We start from the raw sequence: 16,913 nt of genomic DNA, 5'->3' as shown, positions 1-16,913 counted from the left end.
ACCGTGGCTCATGCAAATAATCTAGCACTCTGGAAGGCCAAGGCGGGAGGATCGCTTGAGCCTAGGAGTTCTAGGCTGCCATCAGCTGTGATTGCGCCACTGCACTCCACCTCTTCTACTTGTAAGTAAGTGGTTCTGCATAGTGTGGTATGTGGGCACTGGGTAGGGTTTGTAACAGGGGTACATTGTGATCATAGTGTAAAAGCATAGCATTTTGGGCTTGGAGGGGAATTAGAAACAAACTAATCTATTCCCCTCATGTTATTACGCAAAGAAAACTTTTCTGTGCCTTGCTGTTGCTATTTTTAGTGGTGTCTTTTTTTTTTTTTTTCCATTTGTAAACTCAGGAACATACTATGCAATGCTTTCTAATTTCTGTTCTGCTGTAAGGATCTTCATCACTGATGTTCTTCTATATTCATTTCCTAAGGCTGCTGTAACAAATTACCACAGACTGGGTGGCTTAAAACCACAGACCTTTATTCCTTGCATTCCTAGAGGCTAGAATTCCAAAATCAAGGTGTCATTTGGGTTGGTTCCTCCTGTGAACTCTGCAGGAGAATCTGTTCCGTGCCTCTCTGCTGGCTTCAGCAGTGCTGGCAACCCTAGACATCCCCTGGCATATGAACACATCACACCAATCTCTGCCTCTATCTTCACATGGCATTCTCTGTGTCCCTGTGTCTTTACATTGTGTTTTTTATAAGGACACCAGTTGGTGGACTGAGGTCCTTCCCTAATCCGGTATGACCTAATCTTGATTACATCTGCAAAGACCCTGTTTCCAAAACAGGTGACATTCACAGCTTCCAGGGCTTAGGACATCAACACATCTTTGTCAGGGACACAGTTCAACCCATAGTATCTTCCTTCTACCACCAACTTTATAGTGATACCTTCTCCATTTAGTTGGCTGACCTCCACTTAGTTGAATTGAATCCAAACAGCCATTTCATTTGGACAGTTAACAGGTCAAAATCCTACATCATTAAACAACTCTATTTGCCCTTTTTTCACACAGATGAAATGTAGGAATGTTGTCAGAATTGTTCAAGTCTTATGTGCCCAAATACCATGCTTCATGGAATAGTCATAGAGAAGAAAATGGATTGGAGAGCTCTGCTTCAGCCTGCGACTTGTAGTCCCCATTTCTTCTGTCCTTTCCTATCCTACAAAGGTGTTTTTTACTTAGCCAGATAATTGGTTTCATTAATAATTTATTCTCTGCCTTGTACTAGAAATTATTTAAAGCATTTCTCTCTCTCTCTCTCTCTCTCTCTCTCTCTCTCAGTGTGTGTGTGTGTGTGTGTGTGTAAAACAAGATGGCATAATAAAGGTGAAGGTAAAAGAAGAAAATTAAAAGTAGAAACAGGCCGGGCGTGGTGGCTCATGCCTATAATCCCAGCACTTTGGGAGGCTGAGGCAGACGGATCACTGGAGGTAAGGGGTTCAAGAGCAGCCTGGCCAACATGGTGAAACCCTGTCTCTACTAAAAATACAAAAATTAGCCAGGTGTGGTGGTGCGTGCCTGTAATCCCCATTATTCGGGAGGCTGAGGCAGGAGAATTGCTCTAACCTAGGAGGCAGAGGTTGCAGTGAGCCAAGATTACGCCCCTGCACTCCAGCCTGGGTGACAGAGCGAGACTCTGTCTCAAGAAAAAAAACTGGAGGCAAGAAGGAGCTGCAGGTACATTCTGTCATGTTGAGTGAGTCACAGATTTGAATTCACCAGCAGCCCGTATGGAACGGGAGACCTTGCGAGGTACACAATTCAAGTGAGGTATACAATTCCAAGAGGTTCATGGGACTGTTATTTAAATCAGCTTTTGGGATCACAGCGAAGCACATTTCAGCAATAGCATTTCTGCTAGGGAGTAGAGAGAAATGTGGCAAATTTATGAGACCCACATTTCCATCTCTGTGAATTTGATCTGGCCTGGCAAAAATGTAAAACAGTTGCAAAGCTGGGGTGAACTGCATTTCTTTCACACAGTTCTTTATGGACGTTGTACCTTTCTTAACCTATTTGTCACCCTCACCCTTGAATTTCTTAAGTGGAGGTTGGGGTTGAGCCAAATGGTGGCTTCTCTGCATTTGGATAAACCTTATGAGAGCCATTCTTTTCAGCATTTAGCATTGCCATAGCGAGTGTTTTTTTCTAAGTCATTTATTTTTCTCAAAAAATGGATGTGTGTGTATGTGTGTACTAATGTGTGTGGGCAGATGTATGTATAGGCATGTGTGTGCACATGTATGTATGTACATGTTTGTGGGCACACGTATGTATGTGTGTGGGCACATGTATGTATGTACATGTTTATGTGCAGACTGTCCTCAAAAAAACTGCTGGAGCTAGAGCCTGTCTCCTTGCCTTTAGCTCCCCTGCTTTCACCCCTTCTGTGCGAGAGTCATTCTGATGGAGGACTTTTTAAACATGTAGCCCACCTGTTTATCATTTGGTGATTAAAGTAAATGATTCTCTATATAATTGTGAACCAGGGGAAACTGTATGTGATTTCACACATAATTAACATAAAAAGTAAGAAGTGTTCTACTTGAGGTCTTTAGAGTTGTCTTTCTGTGATAATATGACATCTTTGGTCCTCCATGGCTCAAAGAAGGTGCCACATTATTTTCTTATTTTACCAGTAGGGATAATAATAGTACCTATCTCACAGGGTTGCTGTAAGTACTTCATGAGTTTACCATGTGAAATACTTAGAAAGCCTGCACAGAGTTACTGCACAGGAAGTGCAAGCCTTTTGTCAAGGAACCTTTGTCCTTTTGCATAGCATCCAAGAGGTGGTTGAGTCTTTATTATTGCTGTTTGCCATAGTGATTTGACTATATTATTCAAATACATCTAAAAATTTTATTCCTTGGCCCGGCGCAGTAGCTCATGCCTATAATCTCAGCTCTTTGGGAGGCTGGGGCAGGAGGGTCACTTGAGCCCAGGAGTTTGAGACAAGCCTGGACAATGTAGCAAGACCCTGTCACTACAAAAAATTTATAAATTAGCCAGGCATGGTGGTGTGTGCTTCTAATCCTGGCTACTTGGTAGGCTGAAGTGGGAGGATTGCTTGAACACAGTAGGTTGAGGCTGCAGTGAGCTGTGATTGAGCCACTGCACTCCAGCCTGGGCGATGGAACAAGACTCCATCTCTATAAGAATAAAAAAAATTTTTTTAAATAAGTAAAAATAAAAATTTTATTTCCCCCACCTTCTTGGGATCTGTAGTCTGTGTCAGATATATATTAATGCGTTCATGAATATTTGTATTCTCTACTAAAGCACTAAGGACTAGAGCTCATCAACTTATTTGAAAAGTGGCATAGTTGTTGAATCGTTGGAATCGTCTTGAGAGCTTTTATCGATCTAATTATAAGAAACCTACAATTGGCTTTTCATAAAAGGATATGAAGGTCTATTTTGTGATTTTTAAAACCTTGATATATTTTGTAATATTTCAAGAAGACAGAGTTATTTTCTGCCAGGGACTTTTGGAAAGTGGTCACTGTCATTTCCTTAAGGAATGATTTGATACTGATTATTTTCTAGCTCCACATTGTATTTTTCCTAAGCTTAGTACATCACAGTCAAGCTGACTTCTCCATAGGAATTAAGTAGCATTGAAGTTTTCAACAGTCTTTTTCAAAGATTAAATAATTTATATTACTCTCATAACAACTACCCTGTAAGCAGTTGAAAGAGAGCAGATGAGAGAGAAGAGCCCTTTAAGCTTGGAACTTTGGGATTAATATCTTGTAGCAACTCTTCCAATTTAAGTCACACAAACTTTCAAGCTGCATCAAAGTAGCCAGTCATGTCAACTACGTTTCTAAAGTGGAAGAATTGGAGTAGATGACTTCTGTGCTCCCTTAAAGAATGAAATTTCAGTGGATCTCTCTAGCACAGCCACTTATATGTGTCATGCAGGAAGTCCTTTCTGAATATTCATTGAGTTTCTGCACTTAGAAAGTTACAAAGAAACGCGATGGTAGTCAAACCTCACAAAAATTCACTAATGAGCAAGCCTCTTAATAAATTTCATCCACATTCTAGTATATCATTTCCTTCCCAGCATCTTTCCCATCCATCTTGCCAGTATTTTTATTGTTTGACTTATTGTTGATCATTGATATTGTACAGTGCAAATAAATTGCAAGTCAACCAAAAGATCAAAGATTTCACGAAAACATTGGAAGTGATATGGGGGATGTGCTTGAACCACATGGAACCACTCACCATAGTAAACAATTGAAGAAGAAAACTCTACAATAATAGTGAAATTAGTGGAAAGTCCTTATTTTGAATATTAAAGGATTGATTAAAAGATTGATTTGAGCATCACATGATTGAGAGGCCCTTGAGGAAGCTGATGATACCCTTGATTTTTTTCTGTAAGAATTACCTTCTCTGATTCTGCTAGAAAAAGACCAACATGAAGTGATGAATGTTAGATGGTGCTGTAATATAATTTTGTTAGAACAATTACAAATACAATTAATATTTGGTTCATTCTTTGCTGTTTTTGAGAATTAGTACATGGTTGCAGTTTTAACCTACATATTGTTAACATTGTTAAATATTTCATCAATTTATTTTTGTAGTTTGTAGTTTTGTTTCAAGGTGAAGTATTCGGTTTTTGTTGTTGTTTTTTTGACACAGAGTCTCCCTCTGTTGCTGAGGCTGGAGTGTAGTGCTGCAGTCTCTGCTCACTACAACCTCCGCCTCCCAGGTACAAGTGATTCTCCTGCCTCAGCCTCCTGAGTAGCTGGGATTACAGGCACCTGCTACCACACCCGGCTAATTTTTATATTTTTAGTAGAGACAGGATTTCCCCATGTTGGCCAGGCTGGTCTCGAACTCCTGACCTCAAGTGATCCGCCCACCTTGGCCTCCCAAAGTGCTGGGATTACAGGTGTGAGCTGCTGCCTCCAGCCTCAAGGTGAAGTTTTAACCTTATCATCATTATTTACTATTAAATTTTGGTCTCCATTTTAAGTTGATTTACTTTTTTCCGGTCTATTATCCTCTATTAATGAGCATCTCCACTATTGATTTCAGCTCTACAGGGTGTACTGTGTTATAGTGATGCCCTGTGATGTCCCTCCAAAATTCATGTCCTTGCAGAACCTCACAATGTGACCTTATTTAGAAATAGAGTCATTGCAGATGTAATTAGTTAAGATGAGGTCATGCTAGAGTAGGGTGGGCCTTTAATCCACTATGACTGGTAACCTCATAAGAAAAGAAGAGACACTAAGACACACAGAGTGAAGATGGCCATGTGAAGTCACAAACACATAGGGAGAACACCCTGAACAACAGAGGCAGAGCTTGGAGTGATGCATTTACAAGCCAAGGAACTCCAAGGATTGCCAGCAACACCAGAAGCTAAGAGAAGGGCATGGAAGGGATTCTGCCCTGAGAAGGAGCCAAACCTGCTGACTCCTTAATTCTGGACTATTAATAGTAGCCTTGGCCAGGTGCAGTGGCTCACGCCTGTAATCCCAGCTCTTTGGAAGGCCAAGGCAGGCAGATCATGAGGTCAGGAGTTTGAGACCAGCCTGGCCAACATGGTGAAACCCTGTCTCTACCAAAATACAAAAATTAGCCGGGCGTGGTGGTGTGTGCCTGTAATCCCAGCTACTCAGGAGGCTGAGGCAGGAGAACTGCTTGAACCCAGGAGGTGGAGGTTGCAGTGAGCCGAGATCGTGCCATTGCATTCCAGCTTGGGCAATAGAATGAGACTCCATCTCGAAAAAAAAAAAAAAAAAAGAAAGAAAAAATAGTAGCCTCAGGAGCTGTGAAAAATAAATTTATATATTTTGTTTTCTGCTACCAGTTTTGGTGGTTTGTTATGGCAGCCTTAGGAAACTAATACAGGGAGTTTTCAGAAAATGATTCTGCTGATCCATGGACTAGATGATGTTTCTCAGAGCCTACGCCCACGAAATGGCATAAAAACCAGTTGAAATTTGTATGAGAAGTTGTGTTATTGGCCCAAACTAGATATGGTTTAAATAACTCTTTAGCTTGCAGCCTTCCTTGTGTTAAGTTAGTCGTTTCTTGTTCTTAGAGATTGAATGTTTTTGTTAATGGCTGCGCTGGAAGTGCTTCTCACTGTTACAGAATAAGAAGAGACAGCTCCAGGTTCCTCTGTGCATCCATTGGTATTTGTTTTCCTTGGCGGCTCTCAGATTCAAGATAGGAATTTCACCAGCAACTTCTACTTAAAGCCAGTGCATTACCTTTAGATCAGGCTACATACGTGTGTTTTGGGCCAAGGAACCTAAAGTATGGAACTGGTTCTTTTCAATAGAGAGGAATTATGATATGTCATTATCATAAAGGCCCTTTTAAAAAAATTTAACTTTTAAGTTCAGGGACACGTGCAGGTTTGTTATATAGGTAAACTTGTGTCATGGGAGTTTGATGTACAGATTATTTTCACCACCCAGGTATTAAGCCTAGTACTTATTAGTTGTTTTTCCTGATCATCTCCCTCTACCTACCCTCCACCCTCTGATAGGCCCTGGTGTGTGTTGTTCCCCTCTATGTGTCCATGTGTTCTTATCATTTAGCTCCCACTTACAAGTGACAACATGCGGTAATTGGTTTTCTGTTCCTGCATTAGTTTGCTAAGGAAAATGTCCTCCAGCTCCATCCATGTTGCTACAAAGGACATGATCCTGTTCCTTTTATGGCTGCATGGTATTCCATGGTATATATGTACCACATTTTCTTTATCCAGTCTACCATTGATGTGCAGTAAATGCCCTTCAGAAAGTTGAAGCCGGGCTCAGTGGCACGTACCCGTAGTTCCACCTACTTGGGAAGCTGAGGCAGGAGGGCTGCTGAGGCCGGAGGGCTGCTGAGGCCAGTAGTTCAACACTGTATTGTGGTATTACTGCTCCTTTGACTACTGGTCTCCAGCCTGGGCAATGCAGTGAGACCCCATCTCTTAAAAAAAAAAAAAAGGAAAGAGAAGAAATTTGATCTACTGTTTGGTCCCAGATAGAACCTGAGATTGTGTGTGTTGTATGCTATGAAATTAAAAGGCCGGAGCTCCAGTCGCGCAATCGGTTAGCGCGCGGTACTTATATGAAATTAAAAGGCCGAGTTAGCCAGTAAGCATCCAGTTTGAACTGTCTGGAATTGCCTCACTGGAGTCTTGTCCTCTGTGATCAATTGTGGGCTCTAGTCTCAGTATGTCATGCCTGGCAGGCTTCTAGGTTTGGGCAGAGGAAGTGAAACCTAGTCGGTTACTCTGAGATTTATAGTAGACCTGCTATTGCAGGAAGTGGTGAAAAGTTGATTGATAGTTTGAGACAAAACTCTACAGCAAAAAAACAGGATGTATGCTTTCCATTTATACCCAGTTCCCCCTGCCCCTACGTTTCAGGCTCCTTTTGCATTTTGTTTTGGTTGCTTCATAAGGCTGCGGAGGCTTTCCCCCTCCTACAGTCACCAAATGTAAAATAATTGAGGAAATTTTGTATCAGCTTAGCCATAGTAAAGGCAAGTACTTTCTGCTGTTGCAATTACTCTTTCGTGGTAGTTACATGTAGCATAACTTGTCTGCAGTCTTTAAAGAGAAATTCTCCAAATAGGATATTATTTCACATATGTAAAAAGAATGAAAGGTCTTTTTTAAGTTACATTGTAGGATTACATTTCCAGTAACTTTCTAAGAAAAATCTATTTTGAGTGTGGTTTTATTAAAATATGACAGTAGTGGTATCCAATTGTCTCTTTTAAATGCAGCGTCTCTTCATTCTATAATAAATATATTCTTAACAGGTAGGTGATCCTCACTTAGATATAAAACATGTAACTAGCCAGGCATGGTGGCTTACTCCTGTAATCCCCAGCACTTTGAGAGACCAAGATGAGTGGATCACTGTGAGGTCAGGAGTTTGAGACCAGCCTCGCCAACATGGCAAAACCCCGTCTCTACTAAAAATAACAAAAATTAGCCGGGCGTGGTGGCGCATGCCTGTAATCCCAGCTACTCGGGAGGCTGATGCAGGAGAATCACTTGAACCAGGGAGGTGGAGGTTGCAGTGAGCTGAGATCGCTCCACTGCACTCCACACTCCAGACTAGAAGGCAGAGTGAGAGTCTGTCTCAAGAAAAACGTAACCAGACAAACAAAAAACATATACTATAACTAGTAACTCAGCCTATGTGTTTGTTGAGAGTATCAAAATGTACCATGCCCAGGGCTGCCACTCATGCCTGTAATCACAGCACTCTGGGAAGCCAAGGTGGGAGGATCACTTGAGCCCAGGAGTTGGAGACCAGCCTGGGCAACATAGGGAGAACCTGTCTTTACAAAAAATTTAAAAATTAGCTGGGTGTGGTGGCATGTGCCTGTAGTCCCAGCTACTCAGGAGGCTGAGGTGGGAGGATCACTTTTGCCCAGGAGGTCAAAGCTACAGGGAGCGCTGATTGCACCACTGCACTCCAGAGCCCAGGCAATAAAGGGAGAACCTGTCTCTAAATAAAGAAATAAATAGTACCTGATGTTTGTAAGAGTGGTTATCTAATAATGCCATTTGACCAAGCTTTTGGACATGAACTAGCCTAGTCAGTTTTGAGTATGACAGAGAAAAACTAATACCTACCTTAAGTGAGCTGCTTTCTGAAAAGGTAAGTCTGTTACAAAAGTAGATTGTAGAATTGACAAGGAGTGGCAGATTAGAACCAACTCTAATTGTACTAGTGGTTGAAAAAAACAAAACAGCTACTCTTTCATGGCTTAATTTTTTTTCCCTACAGGAATAATTTCCCTTTTTGTGAACAGTGATTGCTAGGTTATCTGTGCTAAGTAATTGAATAAAAACAAACCCAACTTTAATTCCTCAGACTACTGGGGCACATTCTACACCAATGCTATTTTGAAATTTTAATCAGTTTTTATCCTAGCATTCTTTAAGAATGGGAGAGAGTTCAGAATGTTTCTTTTATTAAAGTTTCTTTCAGAACTTTAGTATTAATTTAGGAAGCTAGCCAGCTTGAGGTATTAAAGGTGGGATAATAAAATAGAAATGAAGCTTGGCGAAGGATCAAAAATCAATTTATCTGTCTGTCTGTCTATCTATCATCCATCCATCTATCCATCCATCCATCCATCCATCCATCCATCCATCAACTTATTGTATAACCTGGTAATTTTAAACATAATATAATGCCGAAAGTGAAAAACATTTTCCTGAAGGATAAAAGTTCGCATCAGCTGGTTACAGGCAGCCCCTGGACTCAGCTTCACCACTTTTCTGCCTGTTACACTTGTTACTTTCAGTCCCCCTGTGTATGGGGTATGCTTTCTGAGAAGAGCCAGGATTCTAGGGGAGGAGCTTTGGAATTCCACATTTCTACTGTTATAAAAGACAGGACACAATATCTGTATAGTAGACAATAACAAAGATCCAAATAATATCAACTTGAGAATTGGCATGTTTAATATATTCAGCAATATTCACAAAAATGATTCAAATTTTACCCTTGTTTTCTAAACCTCCATAGATGATGCTTATATGTATACTTCATTTAACATTGTTAAGCTAAATATATTAGTCACAGTTCCTTTGGAGGATTCTGGGCTTTGTGCAAGTCAGAACTTGCTCAGTTGGAAGATGCTGAGTGGAGCTCAAGTTAGGAAGAAGTAAAGAATGTGGCCTTAAGAAAGGACACTTTGGCCAGGTGCAGTGGCTCATGCCTGTAATCCCAGCACTTTGGAAGGCCTAGGCGGGCAGATCACCTGAGGTCGGGAGTTCAAGACCAGCCTGACCAACATGGAAAAACCCTGTCTCTACTAAAAATATAAAATTAGTCGGGCATGGTGGCTCATGTCTGTAATTCCAGCTACTTGGGAGGCGGAGGCAGGAGAATCTCTTGAACCCAGGAAGTGAAGGTTGTGGTGAGCCGAGATCGTGCTATTGCACTCCAGCCTGGGCAACGAGAGTGAAAATCCATCTCAAAAAAAAAAGAAGAAGAAAAAGAAGAAAAGAACACTTTGCAGAGCCTGTATATTCATGGGAGGCCCTTTGGTGGAACGGGAAGAGGGCTGGAGTTTTGAGGCTTGGGTTTCCAGTCGTGACCGCCCCTTGTTGGCTGAGTGAACCTCAGCGGCTCTCCTACCCCTGCAAGCTCTAGTTCCCTCATCTGTAATGTAGGGATAACAATGGCACTGATTCACAAGGTGGTTAATGGAGCAAGTGCAGTGATGTTAGTGGAGCATCATCCTTTGTATATTGTTGAGAAGTATTTGTCATGACAATTAAAATGAGATATATAGTCAGTAAAATAAAAGCTTTTATTTTATATTTTTTATTTCTAGTATTAGAGTTAGATGCAGTATCCACTTTCCCAAATTTATTACGCTTTATTTCTTAAGTTGGGTGTCACTACCCAGAGAGAACTCCCCTTCATGGAGAAACAGAGTGGTGTACTAGTTCTTTGACTGAACTTTGCAGCAGCTCAGACTGAATCCTTTACCACTGGTAGTCAAGGTTTCAAAATATATGGTAGACATTATCTACAACTGTCTTGGGTATAAATGCAAATTATGTTGCAGCCGTCATATTCCATAGCTATGCTTTTAAAAATGCCTCAGACTGATAAAAGATTAGCCAGGGGTTATAATGCTTTGGTGAATCATTAACTGACTCTAGTGGATCTCACCTTGGTTTTCCTCTTTACCCTAAACCCCTCCCTTTCTCTAAGCACTCTGGAAGTTCTGGCACTGAAACCCAGGGCTAAGAGAAAGCTACCCATCAACGATGGTGACTGCTCTTGTCCCACTCACCGCACTGTGCCTCCCGCTCACCCTTGGACACTGCAGTGGTGCTTCTGTGGCCTGATTACACATGTGAAGAGGCAGCAGGGGTTGTGGGGGGTGGGGGGCAATCCCTGCACAATCTCATTATTGTGCTGAGTACTTTGAGAAATAGCATTTCAGGTACATGTGGGCACCCAGATTAAAATACCATCTTTGTTCGGTATTTCCCATTGTACCATCAGCTCCACTGAAATGAAGCCTCATTTTCCTGATATTATGGGATGGACTATACTTTTACAAATGAATTTATCTTGTAAACTCACTGTCATCCAGTTTGTCTCAAAGCCACTCAATGTTTTGTATGTTCATTTAATCTTTGGAGTCAGGGAAACATAGAAACCATGTCAGCATGTTTACCACTTTCACTCACTGCCACCTTTCTTCAGTTGTCACATCAGATTTCCCCTTAAGAATAGTAGTCATCTTTGGAGAATGCCAGCTTGTGTCATGTTGGTTCTTTTAGAAACAAAAAACAACTAAATGCATCCAAGTTAATAATGGAAAAGTTTATTTACTCGATACAATGTAATATTATAAATCTAGCAGGTAATTTAGAGGAAAAGCATCTTCGGCTGGTCATGGTGGCTCACGCCTGTAATCCCAGCACTTTAGGAGGCCGAGGTAGGTGGATCACGAGGTCAGGAGATCAAGACCATCTCGGCCAACATGGTGAAACCTCATCTCTACTAAAAATACAAAAAAAATTAGCTGGGCTTGGTGACTCATGCCTGTAATCCCAGCACTTTGGGAGGCTGAGGCTGGCAGATCACGAGGTCAGGAGATCAAGACCATCCTGGCCAACATGGTGAAACCCTGTCTCTACTAAAAATACAAAAAAATTAGCTGGGCATGGTGGTATGCGCCTGTAGTCCAAGCTACTCGGGATGCTGAGGCAGGAGAATCACTAGAACCTGGGAGGCGGAGGTTGCAGTGAGCCAAGATCACACCACTGCACTCCAGCCTGGCGACACAGTGAGACTCTGTCTCAAAAAAAAAAAAATCTTCTGAAATAATATGAAATGGTTTTCTCATAAAAAGAAAAAGCACTCCATGCTGCTGATATTGCTTTTCCTCCTTGTACATTTTAAGATTATGAACATTTATATAGGTTTAAAAAATACAACAATAGGCAGTGAAAAGGCTCCGTCATGCCATCATCCTGTGTCATCCCCCATATTTCCAGTTCCCACCTTATCTCCTTTACAGAAGTTACTGTTTTCTGTTACTTTGGAGAGTTTATTAAGAAGTATACAAGCAAATAGAAATATCTGTTTTGATATCTTTCCTGTTATTTTCCCTTTTTATATATATGTAGCATATACATATGGTGAGCCTTTTGTGTTGTTAAGCAGTAAGTCTGGATTGGCCCACGGAGAGCTTCATTCATTGTACAGCTGTAGGCTATTCCATTGTATGGATATGTCATAACTTATTTCACCAGTCAACCAGTCTTATAACAAGGACATTTGGTTGTTTCCCATTTTTAGGTATTAAAAAACGATGTCATAGTAAATAACCTCAGACCTATGTCATACATGACATAGGTTTACTACATGTGTTTAATTTTCAGACATGGGGCTTTCTGGGTCCAGGGTATATACATTTTCCATTTTGAAAGTTATTCAGACATGGGGCTTGCTGGGTCCAGGGTATATACATTTTCCATTTTGAAAGTTATTGCCAAGTTCTCCTTCATGGGGGTTGTAGCTATTTAATCTCCCTGCATCAGTATATGAAAGTGCCTTTTCTCCTGCAGTCTTGTTAACAGAATAATATCAAATGTTTGGGTATTTTCCAATAAAAAATATATCTGACATATGACTTTAATTTGTATGTCTCTTATTTGACTGGAGTTGAACATCTAATATATTTAAGAGTTACTTATATTTCCTTTTTTGAAAATTGTCTGCTTGTATCTTCTGTCCATTTTTCTGTTGGATTGTTATATATCCATTATTAGGAACTCTGTTAGGAGAGTTAGGCTTTATTAGTGTGTGTATATATATATTATATATATGTATATAATATATATTATATATATAATATATGTAATATATATAATATATATAATATATATTATATATAATAATATATAATATATATACACACACACACATATGTGCTTATTATAGATATATTACCCAGAAGAAATTGATATTTTTATTTTTCTTTTTGAGATGGAGTCTCACTGTGTTGTCTAGCTGGAGTGCAGTGGTGTGATCTTGGCTCACTGCAACCTCCACCTCCTGAATTCAAGTGATTCTCCTGCCTCAGCCCCCCTCCCCAAGTAGCTGGGATTACAGGTGCCTGCCACTGTGCCCAGCTAATTTTTTGTATTTTTAGTAGAGACAGGGTTTCACCATGTTGGCCAGGCTGGTCTTGAACTCCTGACCTCAGGTGATCCACCCGCCTCAGCCTCCCAAAGTGCTGGGGTTACAGGCGTGAGCCACTGTGCCTGGCCAAGAAATTGATTTTATTTAGTTGAATTTATCAGTCTTTTGTGGCTTCTGAATTTTGAGTCATAGTTAGAAAAGCCTTCCTCCTTCTTAGGGTCATAAAAGAAATCTGTGTTTCCCTGTAATACTTTTAATAGCTTCATTTTTTACATAAATATCTTGGATCTGTTATGATATATATCCTGGTGTGCCATTTAAAATATGGATTCAACTTTATTTTTTTGGAAGCTGTATAACCTGTTATCCCCAGGCCAATTAATAAATACTTCTAATCTTTCTTTTTAAAATGTTTTCAAGATCCAAAAAGTTGGCAGCTCTTGCAGAAGCCTTAAAGGAAGTCTCCCTTACAAAGGCCCAGCTGGGGTTAGAACTGGAAGAACTAGAAGCGGCAGCACTGCTTGTCCAGGAGGAAGAAACTGCATTAAAAGCAGCCCATTCAGTTTCTGGGCAGCAGACACTTTGCTCCAGCTCTGAGGCAAGTGATTCGGAGGACTCAGACAGCAGCGTGTCATCTGGAAACGAAGACTCAGGCTCAGATTCAGAACAAGATGAACTCAAAGATAGTCCATCTGAGACAGTCAATTCTTTGCAAGGTCCCTTTCTTGAAGAAAGCAGTGCCTTTCTTATTGTTGATGGTGGAGTACGCAGAAACACAGCCATCCAGGAGTCTGATGCCAGTCAGGGAAAGCCACTTGCCTCTTCCTGGCCTCTTGGAGTGTCTGGGCCTCTGATAGAGGAGCTTGGGGAACAACTGAAGACTACAGTTCAGGTTTCTGAACCCAAGGGCACCACTGCTGTAAACCGCAGCAATATTCAGGAGAGAGACGGCTGTCAGACACCAAATAATTGACTCTTAGGTGGTTTTATTCATTGTTGAGAAATATGGTAGATTGGGTTTCATTTACCGAATGAGAATTCTTCATTTTCACTTTGTAATTTTTCTTAGTATATAGTCAGCCCACTGTATTTGTGTGTTCCACATCTGTGGATTCAACCAACTGCAGATCAAAAATATTGAAGAAAAAATCGCATCTGTACCAAACATGTACAGACTTTTTTCTTGTTATTATTCTCTAAATAATACAGTATGACAACTATTTCCACAGCATTTACATTGTATTGGGTAATATAAGTAATCTAGTGATGATTTAAACTGTGCAGGAGGATGTGGGTAGGTTATATGCAAATACTGCACCATTTTTTATCAGGGGCTTGAGCATCTGAGGATTTTAGTATCCTCAGGAGTCCTGGAACCAACTCCCCACAGATACGGGGACAACTTTATGACATTGTTTTTCAACCAATGAATGTTTATACCTTTTGTTTTCCTTGCCGCGACTGTGAAGATAAAGTTCAAAAGTATTTTTACCAAAGTGTAGCTAATATTTCAAGCTGAAAATAATAGTTCTACTGCCCGTGTCTCCAGAATGTAGAGCCCATCAATATTTTTATTTTAGGAGGTGTACTTGACACCCAATAAACTGCACGTATCAAAAGTGTACAATATGTTGGCGTATGTATACCCTGCGTAAAACTATCACCACAACTGAAGGGAGGAACGGACCCATCATTCCCAAGTGCCCTTGTGCTCTGTTATTAGTTTGCATGTCCTAGAATTCTATGTAAATTGAATCATACAATATGTATCCCTTTTTTGGTCAGGCATATTTTACTCAGTATAGTTATTTTGAGATTCATCCATGTGGTAGCATGTGTCACGAGTTTTTGTTTTTATGTTTTTCATTGCTAAGTACTGCTTCATTGAATAGATTTGTTCATTGACCTATCGATGGACACCTGGGTTGTTTCCAGTTTGGGGCTGTTATAAATAAAGCTGTTATGAACATTTGTGTACAAGTCTTCATGTGGACGTATGCTTTCCTTTCTTTAGTCAAATACCTGAGAGTGGAATGACCGAGCCATATGGTAGGTATATGTTTAATGTTTTAAGAAAATGCTGAACTGTTCTCCAGCATGGCTGTACCATTTTACATTCCCACCAAAAGTGATAGTTTATGAGAGTTCCAGTCTTCCACATGATGGTTATTGATATGGTCAGTCTCTTAAACTTTTACCGTTTTTATAGATGTATAGTGGCGTTTTGTTGTGGAAGTGTCTGTTCAAATCTTCTGCCTGTGTGTGTGTGTGTGTGTGTGCGTGTGTGTTTGAGACAGGGTCTTACGCTGTCTCCCAGAGTGGAGTGCAATGGTGCAATCTCCGCTTGCTGCAGCCTCACCCTCCCAGGTTCAAGCAATCCTCGCACCTCCTCCTGACCACAGGCTTGCTCCACCACACCCAGCTAATCTTTGTAGTTTTTATAGAGATGGGGTTTCGTCATATTGCCCAGGCTGGGATGTGATTTTTTAGAGTTCTTTTTGTTTGGTTGGTTTTGTTTTGTGTGTTTTTTTGCCTTGTTTTGTTTTGTTTTGTTTTGTTTGAGATGGAATCTCACTTTGTCACCCAGGCTGGCATGCAGTGGCGTGATCTCAGCTCACTGCAACATCTGCCTTCCAGGCTGAAGCGATTCTCATGCCTCAGCCCCCCAAGTACCTGGGACTACAGATGTGTGCCACCGTGCTGGGCTAATTTTTGTATTTTTGGTAGAGACGGGGTTTTGCCATGTTGCCCAGACTGGTCTTGAACTCCTGAGCTCAAGCAATCTGTCCACCTCGGTCTCCCAAAGTGCTGGGATTACAGGCATGAGCGACCACGCCCGGCAGTTTGAGAGTTCTTTATAAATTCTGGATACAAGTCCTCATATGAGTCTTTTTTTTTTTTTTTTTTTTTTTTTTGCATGCCTCATAGTCTTTGATTGGATGCCACACTTTGTGAATTTTTTACCTTCTTAGGTGCTAGATATGCATTCTTATATATACTCTTGATCTTTGTTTAGGGATGCAGTCCAGTGACATGGAAGTAGTTTGATCCTTATGGGTCTTGCTTTGTAATTTGTTAGGCAGGTCTGGAGTGGTGCTCAGTCTAGGGCAAATTATTCCCCAGTGCTGATATTCCTGAGTGCTCCACCATGCCTTATGAATTATGAGTTTTTCAGCCTGACTGATTGAACTCACACTGTTCCCAGTGTGCGTACTGAGGACTCTTCTCTCTAATGTGAGTGTGTGTGTTTTTTTTTCCTTGAGACAGTCTTGTTCTGTCACTCAGGCTGGAGTGCAGTGATATGATCTCAGCTCACTGCAACCTCTGTCTCTCGGGTTCAAGTGATTCTCCTGCCTCAGCCTCCCGAATACCTGCGATTACAGGCATGCACCACCACACCTGGCTAATTTTTTGTATTTTTAGTAGAGATGGGTTTTCGCCATGTTGGCCAGGCTGGTCTCGAACTCCTGACCTCAGGTGATCCACCCGCCTTAGACTCCCAAAGTGCTGGGATTACAGGCATGAGCCACCGCACCCAGCCCCCTCTCATCTTTTCAGATGGTTCTAGAAGAGGGCTCTCCTCTCTCTCTCCAGATATCCAGCGTTCTCTGTGCAGCTCTCTCCTCTCTGGAGCTCTGTGCTGCAAATGTTAGCTGCCTTGGTCACCCCAAGTCCTCAGCCCTGTCTTTGAACTCCATAACCCCCTGGGTTCTGCCTTGATTGTCCTTCCC

General features: G+C 41.1%; 1 protein-coding gene across 3 annotated transcripts in view; it reads left to right on the top strand.

Moving 5' to 3' along the window:
* The window catches only part of SHQ1 (SHQ1, H/ACA ribonucleoprotein assembly factor), a 99,575-nt gene extending 84,413 nt beyond the window's left edge, over positions 1-15,162 (top strand). For 2 of the 3 annotated variants that reach the window (XM_001141951.8, XM_063806013.1), the window contains one exon: positions 13,603-15,162. In XM_001141951.8, the coding sequence (XP_001141951.2) occupies positions 13,603-14,155 (553 nt within the window). In that variant the 3' untranslated portion in view covers positions 14,156-15,162. Of the gene's footprint in view, positions 1-10,734; positions 12,671-13,602 lie in introns of those variants that run through there. The other variant, XM_009445863.5, reaches the window with a different exon arrangement.
* The last annotated feature ends 1,751 nt before the right edge of the window (positions 15,163-16,913 follow it).

The sequence above is a fragment of the Pan troglodytes genome, chromosome 2 (genome assembly GCF_028858775.2).
Source record: "Pan troglodytes isolate AG18354 chromosome 2, NHGRI_mPanTro3-v2.0_pri, whole genome shotgun sequence".
In the NCBI taxonomy this organism is placed as follows: Eukaryota; Metazoa; Chordata; class Mammalia; order Primates; family Hominidae; genus Pan; species Pan troglodytes.
Note: the sequence above shows the minus strand (reverse complement) of the source record. Positions and strands in the feature narration are given on the sequence as shown.